The sequence below is a fragment of the Anguilla anguilla genome, chromosome 9 (assembly GCF_013347855.1).
Source record: "Anguilla anguilla isolate fAngAng1 chromosome 9, fAngAng1.pri, whole genome shotgun sequence".
NCBI lineage: Eukaryota > Metazoa > Chordata > Actinopteri > Anguilliformes > Anguillidae > Anguilla > Anguilla anguilla.
In genome coordinates, this window is record NC_049209.1 from 28,280,401 (window position 1) to 28,293,680 (window position 13,280).

General features: G+C 42.0%; 2 protein-coding genes across 6 annotated transcripts in view; both read left to right on the plus strand.

Annotated features, from left to right (window-relative positions):
- The first annotated feature begins 4,057 nt into the window (after window positions 1-4,057).
- Window positions 4,058-6,812, plus strand: gig2o (grass carp reovirus (GCRV)-induced gene 2o). 2 transcript variants are annotated; one of them, XM_035434039.1, is made up of 3 exons: window positions 4,136-4,285; window positions 4,603-4,700; window positions 5,715-6,812. In XM_035434039.1, the coding sequence occupies exon 3, from the start codon at window positions 5,735-5,737 to the stop codon at window positions 6,359-6,361; it is 627 nt and encodes a 208-aa protein (XP_035289930.1). In that variant the 5' UTR covers window positions 4,136-4,285; window positions 4,603-4,700; window positions 5,715-5,734; the 3' UTR covers window positions 6,362-6,812. The 2 variants fall into 2 exon arrangements, with proteins under 2 accessions (XP_035289929.1, XP_035289930.1); XM_035434038.1 differs by lacking the exon at window positions 4,603-4,700 and having other exon boundaries at window positions 4,058-4,285.
- Window positions 6,813-6,926: 114 nt separating this feature from the next.
- LOC118236035 (sorting nexin-19-like) overlaps window positions 6,927-13,280 on the plus strand; it is a 33,817-nt gene continuing 27,463 nt past the window's right edge. For all 4 annotated transcript variants that reach the window (XM_035434034.1, XM_035434035.1, XM_035434036.1 and 1 more), the window contains exons 1-7: window positions 6,927-7,515; window positions 8,307-10,001; window positions 10,770-10,908; window positions 11,294-11,394; window positions 11,536-11,655; window positions 12,280-12,404; window positions 13,007-13,100. In XM_035434034.1, the coding sequence (XP_035289925.1) occupies window positions 8,328-10,001; window positions 10,770-10,908; window positions 11,294-11,394; window positions 11,536-11,655; window positions 12,280-12,404; window positions 13,007-13,100 (2,253 nt within the window). In that variant the 5' untranslated portion in view covers window positions 6,927-7,515; window positions 8,307-8,327. The remainder of the gene's footprint in view (window positions 7,516-8,306; window positions 10,002-10,769; window positions 10,909-11,293; window positions 11,395-11,535; window positions 11,656-12,279; window positions 12,405-13,006; window positions 13,101-13,280) is intronic.

Below are 13,280 nucleotides of genomic sequence, written 5' to 3' on the forward strand. Positions count from 1 at the left end.
AGCTCAGAAACAAAGGCCCCCCCACTCGTTATCAGTGAACTCCCTGGCTATTTACTGTTCCTAGAACCTGGATGATCCCAAACCCCTTTTGGATAATGTTCTATGGACTGATTTTCTAGGACTTTTTACATGGGTCTCTCTATGTCTGGCGTAAAACAAATACAGCATTTCACAGTAAGAACACCATACCAACAGTCAAACGTGGCGGTGATCGTGGGATGGTGTGGGGATGCTTAGCTGCCTCGGGATCTGGATGAGTTGCCATTATTGAAGGAAGAATTAATTCTGCTCTGTGCCAGAAAATTCTTAGGGAGAATCCGCCCCTTTCTCACCACCTACTCAACCCAGCTCCTGGTCCAAGCAATGGTTCTATCCCGCCTGGACTACTGCAACTCTCTTCTGGCTGGACTACCGGCATCTGCCACCAGACCCCTGCAGCTCATTCAGAATGCTGCGGCTCGTCTGGTCTTCAACCTCCCCAGACACTCCCACGTAACTCCCCTGCTCACTACCCTCCACTGGCTGCCTGTTATAGCTCGCATCAAATTCAAAACATTGGTCCTAGCATACCAGGCAGTCAAGGGATCAGCCCCAGCATACCTTCACAAGATATTCAAACCCTACATGCCAGCCAGATCCCTCCGTTCTGCTACCTCAGGACGCCTAGCACCTCCCCCTCTTCGCACCTGCACTTCCAGAACACGTCTCCTGTCTGTTCTGGCCCCACGATGGTGGAATGACCTCCCTGTGGAGGTCAGAACAGCTGAGACTGTGACCCATTTCAAACGACGACTGAAGACCCACCTCTTCAGGCTGCACCTCTCCCCATCCCTCCCTTCCCCCCTGTAAATGACTAAAACTTAGGGTTGTAACTAGGCAGCTGTTTCATAGGTGACTTAGTCGATGCGCCTGTCTTAACGACTAATTGTATTTTGATTTATTTTTATTTTTCCATAGATTGTGTTGTTGCCGTTCTTGTTGTTAGTGTTAATCAGTTTAACCATCAGGGTCCAAGTTGAACTATGCGGTTGTTCCCTGTACTTGGACCGGTACTTCTCTCTAGGGTTTTCGTCATACTTGTTCCTGGTTATGGTTATACACTTTGTTGTACGTCGCTCTGGATAAGAGCGTCTGCCAAATGCCTGTAATGTAATGTAATGTAATCCAGTAATTTTGAGTGGGCTAAAATTCCTCCACTGCAATGTGAAAGGCTGATATCAAATTACAGGAAGCATTTGGTTGCAGTTATTGCTAAAGGTGGTGCAACCAGTTAAAGTGACTGTAAAGGTAAGTCTGTGAATGGCTTCAGACTATATTCAGACCTGCCAACCTGCACGCATTTTGTGTACCAACCATGCAATTCTTGGTCAAAATACGCAGGGACGAAATGCCAGCTGAAACTACGCAAAAAAATATATTATTGTAATTTAATTACGGAAAACAACCAATTAATACAAAACAATACCGTACATTTATTCGGTATTTAAACTACATCCCTCGGATTGAACCAGATGCTACGACCTTGTGCTTGTGGTTCTGTAACCAGTAGGAGTAATAATAAAGCACAAAAATGTGACCGTAATGTTAACATAAAACGGTAAAACATGTTCGGTAACTTCGATACGAGATGATGCATTTCAAGGGGTATATCCTAATGAGATAAATTTGTGTATATAGTTAGCCGTAGTAGTAGCTCGCATGCGATTTAGCCTCGTTACGAGACGTGTGAATAACTGATGGAGTAATTTAGCTGCAGTAACTCAAACGCTACGGAGACTCCCTGTTCAAACTTTGAATCGCGCACGCTCTGTCGGAGCAAAGTGACCATTGCAAAGGTGTTTGACTATAGACTGCTAACGTACCAAATAAATCCTATTATTGCAGCCAGTCACCCGACCAACCTTGCAGTTAGAAAATAATCATGACGTCAGATGACGAGGATACTAACAAGGAGAGAGAGAGAGAGAGAGCAGCAGACCTACTAAAAATAAGCGAGTCCATGCCCCCCAGCGAAATACATACATACCAATACAAATTGGACATATACACGCCTATTTAATCAATCTTGACTGTGAGAGAGCCATCCACACATATGTTTGGCCTGTCCATGTACATGCTTATACACACAGGGCCAAGTGACTTGAAAGCAAATATTGGGTAGCATTGCTTTGGAATACATCTTATTTAATTTTGGTGAGGCAAGATAGCCTATATTGTTTGTAGTACCGTAACTTGGCGTCATTTTGATATCAATACTTTTAATGGCAGGCCTGGACTGGTCTTGTATGTGTGAGTAACTTGGCATTTTTGTACGTTGAAAACGTGTTTTTTATGAGATTGGGATGGCAGGTATGGCATCCCGCCAAGTTACGCCTTGGCGAGGGCATGCCCCATACCTATACAGCACCGAGAGTTTGGCACTTTTCAGGGTTCCCCACAGAAATAACCACAACAGCCACAGACACTCAGCCCTTAAAAACATTAAATTCTGTACATGCTGACCCCATTTCAACAAACAGAATTCATAAACAACTTCACATGTCCACACAATAAAGCCCCAAACTAAGGGGATTTTGCGTTTTCTCCTTCTTCTTCTTCTTCTATTTCTTCTTCTTCTTCTTCTTCTTCTTATTTTTCCTGCCGCCTATCCCACTAACAACATGTCTCCCCATTGGACATTTCACTGACACCAGCCAAATCTTCACCTACACGACCCAATCAAAAACGCGCATACACACGCAAAATACCCATACCTTTTTACTCTGAAACATTTCCAGTTTAAACAGCTAGTCCGCCTGTGGCCTAGTGGGCAAGGTTACAGTCTTGAGAACACGGGGTCCTAGGTTCAAGCCCAGCTAGGAACATGTTTCTTTAACCTGCTTCGACCCTCACTAATTATTGTCTACTACTTATCAATTATTGCTTTTGCACCATATCTACCCGCCGTTCACCGTTCAGTTATTAACCGGCTACAATATTGCTAAGCCATATGCATTATCACTTACCGTCTGTACGTTCAGTTATTAACCGGCTACAATATTGCTAAGCCATATGGATTCATCGGGAGCTCTTCTGTGCTTACTGGCCTGTGTTCTTCTTTAAAACCACCGGCAGGTTTGCTAATGATATTTCACGCATTGCATAGCTATGGCATGGTGCTGCACTAACGAAGTCACAGACTGGTAAACCTCCGGTTTAAGGTTGGAATCCCGACTCGCCCTCAGGCAGATCATTTCCTCTTTTACACTAACATTTTCTTATTCTTGCTTATATTTGCTTTACCAAAACTCACTCACGGCCATCCATATGCATTTCATGACGCAAATGTATTCCTTTTATTAAAAAGTTACACCAATTCTTTCAAGTCACTTGGCCCTGTGTTTTGTAATCTTACCATATAACAAAGTCATGCAAACGTTGTGTCAGATCAAAGTGTCAAATATTTCGTATTGCCTCATGGAACACATTGAAATTCATGTAGAAAACTGCTGGTCAGTCACTACAGGAAGCATATTTCCCCAGAAAACATGTTTATACTTGCTTCTGAACTGAATTTGACTAAATGTACAAGTGATTGTATATTTGCAACGTACAATAAATACATGTAATATACATATTGTACATACATACATAGAGAACTTCTTTATCCCCATGGGGACATTTCCCTCGCAGCATGTTACATTCACATTTACGAACAGACATTTATACCAAGAAACATACAATCATTCACGCAACAGAAAGGCTGGCCACCAAAATACATACATACCAATACAAATTGGACATATAGATGCCTATTCAATCAATCATGACTGTGAGAAAGCCATCCACACATAATATGTATTACACATATTATGTTTGGCCTGTCCATGTACTGCACGCTTATATACACACAGGGCCAAGTGACTTGAAAGAATTGAGGAAATATTGGGTAGCATTGCTTTGGAATACATGTTATGAAATTTCGGTGAGGCAAGATAGCCTATATTGTTTGTAGTACCGTAACGTGGCGTCATTTTGATATCAATACTTTTGAGTAACTTGGCATTTTTGTACGTTGAAAACGTGTTTTTTATGAGATCGAGATATACAAGAATTGTAGTTGTAGACTGATTGTGAGCATCGAAAGCGCATGCGTATTGTGCGTGTTGCCAGGGCGGACGGGGCTGCGAACGTGTGATCTGTTCGGCTCCTAACTTAAAAGGGAATATTGATCGTAAGAGGCATTTAAAGAGGTTCTTAGCGTTAGAGGCTTTCTGGAAACCCGTCGTGGTTCTACTTAGCCAAGGTATGTGCATTCACGTTTGCTATTAAACATTGCAAGCTTTATAAAACATATACAATTGCTACCAGTTAGACTACGTGCAATTCTAAAAAGTAGAACGAGTAAGTTATAGCGTATTTTTTTTTACGTTTTCTCTTCTGTCAAATGTACAGGCTAATAATGTAGACTCTGAACTATGGGAAAGAGTTAAGTACTGAAATTTAAGTGATTTATTTCACAAAGTAATGAATTGACAGAAAAAGAGCAATTAACTGATATAAAGGCAATGCACTTGTATAAAGCACATAGTTGTACTGACATCAGATGCAACGTGCTATTAGTAAGGTGTGACACAGAACATATCCTTCGCTTTTTGGGAATCGAAAGCGAAACAAACGACCAGACCAGTCCTTGTAAGGTGTCTTAAAATCACTCCAAGGTTTGTACTGTACTTCAAACGTTTATAGATGTGCTTTTCTTTTGTCTATTAATTCTTCTAGTGTAATGCACCGGGAAAATAGTACTAATGACTTATTTTAATGAAACGTTATCGTAGAGTGCGAATTTTCAAGTAAAACCGCAGAAAAGGAATGAACAAAGGTGAACAGCTGCTATTAATACAACATTTGTTTAAACCAGTAAGTTGTATTAAGTTAAATTTGATGGGAATTGCAACTATAGTCTATATTTTCTGACCTTCTGTGTTACAAAATGTTACGAGTTAAATTAGCTGCATCTTCTAAGAAATCTTATAACAAAAGCAGAAAAACGAGAGATAAACGAAACCTAAATCCTTGAAAATATTTTTTTTATTGTTGTATGTAGCTACAACTAATAATAGCGACATACATTTAGTGAGCGTGTGTAAATGTTTAAATGAGCTTAGGTACAGATAAAATAGGTGGTTTTAAATGATATCGGATTTTTAAAAAAGTATATTTACATTAATTTCCAGAGCCTACAGTAGTACGAAACTATATTAAATCGAATTATATGGCTAATAGTGCCAGAACATTACAGACCACTGAGTTGGCTACTATGAGTAACATCTAAAGCACAAATGCAATTGAACTTTACTATGCAAGAAAATACAAATCCTGGATATTATACAGTTTACCGTACATACATCATTAGGCCTTAAAAGAAAAAATATATAACCATAAACAATACTATGACCTAAACTGATGAATTATTTAATTTCTGAAATTATTTAAATATACTGTAAATATAGTTTTTTTTTTTTTTACTTCAAATGAGTGAACTTCTAACTTCTGAACACAAACCAACGGTATTTTACAGGAATGTGGTTTGTACAGTGACATTGTATATTTTCCTCATCCCTCTCTCTTTGAAAATTGCAAGTCCTCACCAACAGGGGTACAGTACTCCAAATATCTGAAGGGTGCAATTACTCTTGTTCAATGTCTTGCGTGACATGTTTTTTTTCTCCCAGGTTTCTCATTAAAACTGAAGATGCCAGTCACTTTTTCAGGGTGGCAAGTGGTGGAAGGCAGAAAGCCACTGCATGGGGGTGAGGAGCCTATGGGGGGGCAAGTCTACACCATGTACCATGGCACGCACATCAAAAATGCCACAACTATCATCACCCAGGGCTTCCAGCGCTCCCAAGATGGTCTCCTGGGGGCTGGTGTATACATTAGTCGAAACAAAGATAAAGCCAAGTGCTACCCTCTGAAGGTGGATAAGAAAGATAAGGTGGTCTTTAAGCTGCGGGTGAATGTGGGCAAAGTGAAGAAGATTGACTGCGACAACCACCCTCTACAGAAATCCTGGCACCAGAATGGCTATGACTGCGCCTGGGTTCCCCCAAAGAGCAACATCAGCAGCATCAAATCCGGCAGAGAAGAGGACTGTGTGTGGGACCCCAACAACATCAAGATTGTGGACGTGGCTTGCTGTATGGACCGGGTCAAATGCAAGGACCTCCGCAAGCTGATAAAGTCCCAGAGGATGTCAGGAGAAGAGTGCACCTACTGCCTTCAAGACATGGGCACTGGTCCACATCCGATCCAAAACTGCTGGCAGTGCAACAAGTCAATCTGCCCCTTCCAACGGAAACATTTCTGCGAACAAAATTGAGACTTTCCACACTGGAAAAGCCTCATTGTTGCAAATGGGAATGGTTCGCACCATACATTTTATCAATTAAATTTATCCCACAGAAATCATAAAGACTGACATATAATCACACTGCATTCTGAAATATTGAACTGTTGTAGGCCTACTCCTAGATGATTAAACCTGCATTGGGAAATTAAGTCTTCAGAAATAAAGATAATGATAATAACATGAGCCTATTGTTATAATCAGTTCAGAGTAATAATAGAATAACCTTTTCTGCATTTTTATTTTCTATTCAAAAACAGGAGATATTGGTGAAGCCCTGTATTGTATTAGACTATGGTCCTGTATGCATGTCATAATCGTAGTGTTAAGTATGACCGAACAAATTAACTTGTAAATTACAAAAAATGCTAGTTAGGCGATGAGTATTTCTATTCAAAATAAAGCCCGACCTGTTGCTATTCTACAGGGTAGGCCTATCGGATTGTGTTCTCACGTTGTTTTCACGCAGGGGACCTGTGCCACTTATGCAACTGGCGCAAGCACACAGCAGATCAGCCAAAGAATTCCTGCTGTGCGACGTGTATTTTTAAAATAATGTGGATAATTCTGCAAAAGAGCGGGGTAAATAACCTGGAATACTTGAAGGCGTTTTTGTTTTAATTCATACGACTTTATTTTAATTCATATTACTAGGAACGTTTGCAACAGGAACTATTCCAATAGTTTCCAGTAGGCTACAGTAGGGACAAGTTTGCACTATGATCACGTCAGTTGACCGTACGTTGCCGCAGACAAAGTTATGCCATCTCAGTCCACTGAAAGGCATTTTTAACGTAATCGATATCGTTATAATGTTACTGCACCGAAGCACTGGCATTTAATTTTAAAGATGTTTCAGGGACTCAAATCCTTGGGTGCCTTCAGCCAGAGACAAAATCCTCTCTGGTTTAGACTACTCACATTATTGAAACGCGTTTCCCCCTTTTCGACCACTGGTGAGCCCAGGAAACGTCACGCTGGAATTACGGGAAGTAAACATTACAGGTGTCTGGAAGATTGCGTAAACCATTGTGGTTAAATACGCGGACTTATTCCACTTAAAGCGAATTGCTAAATTTATTTTTCTTTGCCGATGTTGTTCAGTCGAATTGTCCTGTGACATAAAGGTATGTCGACCGGCACGATTTACGTGCAGAACTACACGGTGTCGGTTGCTAACGTTACGGCTTTGGTCACCATGAAATTAGATTAGGAGCTAATAATAACTTGTTACCTTGCTCCAGCGCAAACAGCAATTTTGAAGGAATCTTGTCTTGGACGTAATATTAAATAATCGGTATATTTCCATTCCAGATTTGGGTTGCATGGCATCTAAATGGAAACCTAGCAACACCAATATTGGTTTACTATCTTGCTGTCTAGCTTGCTGGATAAATAGATTTCTGTGACAATCAGCTAGCGCTAGCTGCCTAATGAACTAGCCAGCATATTGGTAGAGGCGTATTACTAGCTACTACCTTGAAAGAGGGGGCGACTTGCTTAAATCAGTCTGAGAAATGAGTGGATACGATGGATCAGGATACCTAGCCTGCTAATTAACATAGGCTACTGTATACCAAGCAATAACCAATTGATGGAGACGCGCGCGGTTATAGCTAATCGTGTATTTTGTACAAGTATGTCAGGAATTGCATTTATGTCCGAAAATACATTTACATGTTTTTTTGTCCAGTAAAGCATCTTGTTTAAAAAAAGATGAATTCATTTTGAATTTCAATACATTCAGCTCACCACCTAGAGCCACCGTAAGCATAGCTGTTTACAAAAACATGGTGGTGACTGATTCATGATATATAGGCCTACTTATACGATATGTATGATATAATTTCATGTATTTTGATATAGATACAAAACTAAGGGTGATGATCATTGATTAATCACATATATTTTGATGTAGATATCTGGGCCACAAAGAGAGATGTCTCAACCTGAGACTGTAACCCAGAGTCCATGGGCTTTGTCAGAGTTGCTGGGGCAAAGGAGACTGTGGGGCTTGGGGGCCCTTCTGGCCTGGATGGTTTTGTTCCACTTGCTGGTGAACATTTGGCTGCTGTGCATGTTCACAAGCCTCCTGGTGGTGCTGGGCGGCTGGTTGGGGTACCAGGCTGTCCTGGATGCCAACAGCGTGCTCCACCTGGAGCACTTCATCTCCCTGAAGAGGGTCCCAAACTTGCCGGAGAGTGAGTTGCAGCTGGACCGCGAGATCCAGAGCACCATCTGCAAGATCATCCGTGACTTTGTGTCCTCGTGGTATCGCTCCGTGTCCTCAGAGGAGGAGTTTGAGGTGGAGACGCAGAGGGCCATGCTGGCTGTGGCTCAAGGGCTGAAGACCAGAGCGCAGAAGGTGGACAGGAAAGCCCTGACACAGAGGGTCTTGGACTTGTGTGGGTGCCACCTCCAGAGCTACATTAGGGTTAAAGAGGTCCTGGCTGAGCAGGAGAAGAACCTGGTGGTGGACAGAGATGAAGATGACCGTTGCCTGGACAGCAGCCTCTGGAAGATATATTGTAAAGTGTGCAGGGCTCACCCAGCTATGGAGAGCTCTGCTGCTGAGCTAAACTATGCCAGGGCCATAGTTGACCTGCTATTGCACGTGCTGGTCCCGCCCCCTCACCTGGAGACCAGAACAGGTCGGTTTGTAGTTGGGGAGCTAATCACCTGCAATGTTCTCCTCCCCCTTATCGCCAAAATGTCCGATCCTGACTGGCTGAACTTGCTCATCATCGACATCTTCACAAAGTCCAGCAAGCAAGCCGTGGAAGATGTGGATGACCTGGAAGCTACACCCCCACCTCTGTTAACCATCCAGCAGCAGCAAAACAAAGTAATTGATGTCCCCTGCTTCTTGAACCTGACAGTTCGGCCAGAAACTCCCCTTGTAACTGAAACCCCGCCTCCTGAGCTGGCTGCCTATGATGTCATTGATTGTGCTGAGCTGTACTACCAGCAGGACATAGAAGAGGAGGCCAGGCAGGAAGGTGTGGCCAATCATGGCAAACCAGGGGCAGGCAGCACCTTGGACTACCTGAGACCTGACATGTTTAACCCTTTCTATCAAGAGTCTGACTCTGACCAGGAGTCGCCCATGTCTGATTTCAAGAAAAGCTCCATGGAGTCACTGATCCTGATTGGCCCAGAAGAAGGGCTGACGGACAGATTGTGCGAATACACTGCTGGTATTGCAGACCAGGATGAAGAGCCACAGGGCTGTCCAGGGCTAGGGGAGGGTTGCTGCCCAAAGGTGCTGGTCACTGAAGACCTGGACCAGCCTGAAAACCAAGTGAGCATAGAAGGAACAAAAGCAGAAAGGAAAAGTAGCTGGGGAAACATCTACCAAGATGGAGTCCCAGAGAAGGAGTCAGGGAGCATGAAACAAGCAGGGCGAAGCAACCTGAATGACCTCTCCATCGAAGGTCCCCCGCAGACTTCAGGTGCTGTTGCTGGGGGGGTCCCTCTGGCCACCTTCAGCTTTGAGCCCCTCACCAGCCCGGACGGCCCAGTGGTCATTCAGAACCTGCGGATCACTGGCACCATCACAGCCAAGGAGCACAAGGGTTCAGGCTCCCACCTTTACACCCTCTACACAGTCAAGGTATGAAAGTTGTTAAAGTCCTGAAAAAAACAAAATAAAGAGCTGAGAAGAGTGCAAAGCCATTGGAAATGGATGTCATTCACATGGAGATTGATGTGAAAATGCAATCATTTATGAAGTTTAATTATTTAATGGGAATTGTCTACCTAACATTATGGTAGCCCTATTCTTTAATTAGGCCAGTCCCATTTTATAACTATAATCCTTCCTTTAAGTTAATCACCAGTAGTAAAACCACTGGTAATGGGGATCATTTTAGAATATTCAGTTTTATGTTAGCTTTCCAGACAATACATCTCCTTTCAATTGACCTGCTATCTCTCATGCAAATTCTTTGATTGTGGTCTTTCCCTTCTCAAATATCAAACACCATATGCTGACTTGCTCACATTGTTCAATAATAGTGCAATAGACATTTCCCTTTATCAAATTTTAGTAGTGCATCAAGCGTTATTATCAATGGAATGTGTGCCTTGTTTTTATTTAATGTTTGCATATTTGAATCGATGAAAATATGAAATTTGATAATTGTGTATACTATTTCTGGGTTCTTTTCCTTTGGTTAGCTTGTCAGTCCTTAATTCAGAGGTTGATGTCTCTGTGATTCTTCTGAATGTGGTGCATTTGCATGCTCTTGTGTTGTTGATATTGTCTGGTCTTGGTTGCATGATGGATGGTTAGTCGGGTAAGGGGGGCGGGGGTGGGGGGTGGGTAGTGTGGCTGGGGTGTTCCTGTTTCTGTCTGACTGTCCCTGCCTTTGTGATGCAGTATGAAACCACAGTAGAAACAGAGAACCCAGGCACATTTCATTCCGTTGCCTACCACATGGTGAACCGGCGCTACAGTGAGTTCCTGAACCTGCAGACTCGCCTGGAGGAGAAGGCTGACCTGCGGAAGGTGATAAAAAGTGAGGAGCATTCTGAGAAACACTCATCAAACAGCTCCATGATTATTACTGTGACTGTGATCTGCAGACGCACTCAGACGCTAATGTATCTCCTAGAGGCAACCTCCTCTCCAGACATTAACCAGATTAATCTTGTAATACCTGAAAGTTTCAGGCTCAGACTTGATCCTCTTGGCTTGGCTGTTGTTGGAAAGAGAGCATCTTATCCGTCAACTTTCCTGATAAAGAAATAAAGGATTAAATAAAGTCAATGAAATATGCTTTGGAGTGCTCATCCCATCTTTGAAATGTTGACAAAGAAAAAAATTGACAGGCTGCTTAGAGACAAATTTTGAGGTGTGGTGAATTTCTGTTGAAAAGGAATGACATTTTGTTTAAAATGTAGATGTAAAAGGGCCCAAGAAACCTTTTCCGGATCTTTCCTTTGGAAACGTGGATATTGACAAAGTAGGGGCCCGGAAAGGCCAACTGGAGACATTTCTCAAGGTAGGGAATGAGCCTGTGACATTTGTTATACTGTATATACAGGTATACTGTACAGTACTATTTTCATTACAGATTAAGTTATCTCCTTATTATATCATGTACTTTATGTTAGTGTGTATTTTGTTTTGTGTTGTCTCTTAGCAACTCTGTAATATTCCTGAAACTGCCAACAGTGAAGAGGTGCAGGAGTTTCTGGCTCTTAATACTGATGCGAGAATAGCCTTTGTGAAGAAACCTTTTGTTGTATCAAGGATAGATAAGGTATATGTAATCTCCTTCCACATGTTGCCTTGTGTCCCTTATCCAACAGTAAAATTTAAATTCTATGATTTTATTATTATTATAATACAGTATGAACCACTTGAACAATGTAAACTCTGATCCCTGCTATAACATATGATATGTATCATGTCCATTTAATCAAAGAAGGTAGTTCATTGACAACAAGCCCTTAATCTTACCATTACCATTTGCGATTTTTACTTTGTCGGGTCTTAAATAAAAAATGTATTTGTAAGCACCAATCATTACACAAAAATAACATGGTCTGTATTGATTATGATACTGATGCTTGGCACATTCTCCTAACACTTTCCAAGGGAATCCCTTGTTGCCTGTGATTTAGCAACTTTTTAGATCCCCGCAAGTTTTTTTTTAACTAAAAGTGACAGAAACAAAATTTACCCACTTGTCAGATTTTGGCTGGAAACTTTTTCCAATAGGTGAGTGACTGCATCTATGAGAAACTTATGGTTGCTAAATAAATTAAAAAAATTACCTTCTTAAAATCTGACAAGTAGCACTTGTGGCACATGGCTAACTGTCAGTGTTCCTTTCGCCTCTCTCTCTCTCTCTCTCTCTCTATGATAACACACAAATGTGTAGATCGTGGTGAACGCCATCGTGGACACCCTGAAAACGGCCTTCCCCCGCTCTGAGCCCCAGAGCCCCACAGAGGAGCCGGAGGGAGAGGCCGACGGGAAAGCACAGTCCGACGGGAAGAAAACAAAGTACGGCTGCATCCCTTTCTCCGTCTCCTGAGAGGAGGATGAGACCTGCCCTGAAGTTGACCTCCTCTTACTCTCATCAAAGTTAAAACTAAAAAAAAATGTGTGAGGTAGCATACCCCACAAATAAACATCTGGAGTACTTACATTTGCACTTATTTTATTTTGGCACACACTAAAAAATATTAAAAGTTGAAATGCTAGGTCAGCCTTCATCATCATAATATTGCCTGTCACTTTTACTGTGATTCCACAGCTCGGTGAGCTGCAGTATCTGCACATGGCTTGGTACAAGCAAGCCTTTTACTGTGAAGATTGAGTGGATTTCTCTTGCCCAGCATATCCATTGAAATCGTCCTCATGTTATGCTTTTTATGATATAAGCTTTTATAAAAAAATATGCTATTCTGATCTAAAAGGACAAGCTTTATCTGCTTGCTTCTTTTGAGTAAGAGGGTGATTTGGCTTAAGTATACTGTTATGGTTTTACCCTTTTAAATCATTTTTTATCATGACTATGGCAAAATTTAAATGTATTTCATGCTAAAATCCATAAAACATTCTCTTAATAATTTTGGGCCATTTTTTGTGCCGTGCCGTGCCAGGTCTCGCCTCCGGTTCTCCAGTAAAATCTCTCCCGCTCTCAACCTGGACGAGCTGCAGCCCAAGGTGCAGTACTGCTTCAATGAAGAGAACACAGTGAGTGTTATCGTACGTCCTGCCCCTCATGTTTGGTTGCCATACAGAGCTTTTCACGCATCTCAGAGCTTTATTCAAATTAGGAGCGATACAGGACACTGTGGATGCTGTTACAGGGCTTTAGGGGCAGACCATATGGCACCACTGATGGGGATAATATGTAATGTATATGTATGCTGT

What these genes read in the sequence shown, in the direction of transcription:
- gig2o (XM_035434038.1), top strand. Translation starts at nt 5,735, where the DNA reads ATGCCAGTCACTTTTTCAGGGTGGCAAGTGGTGGAAGGCAGAAAGCCA.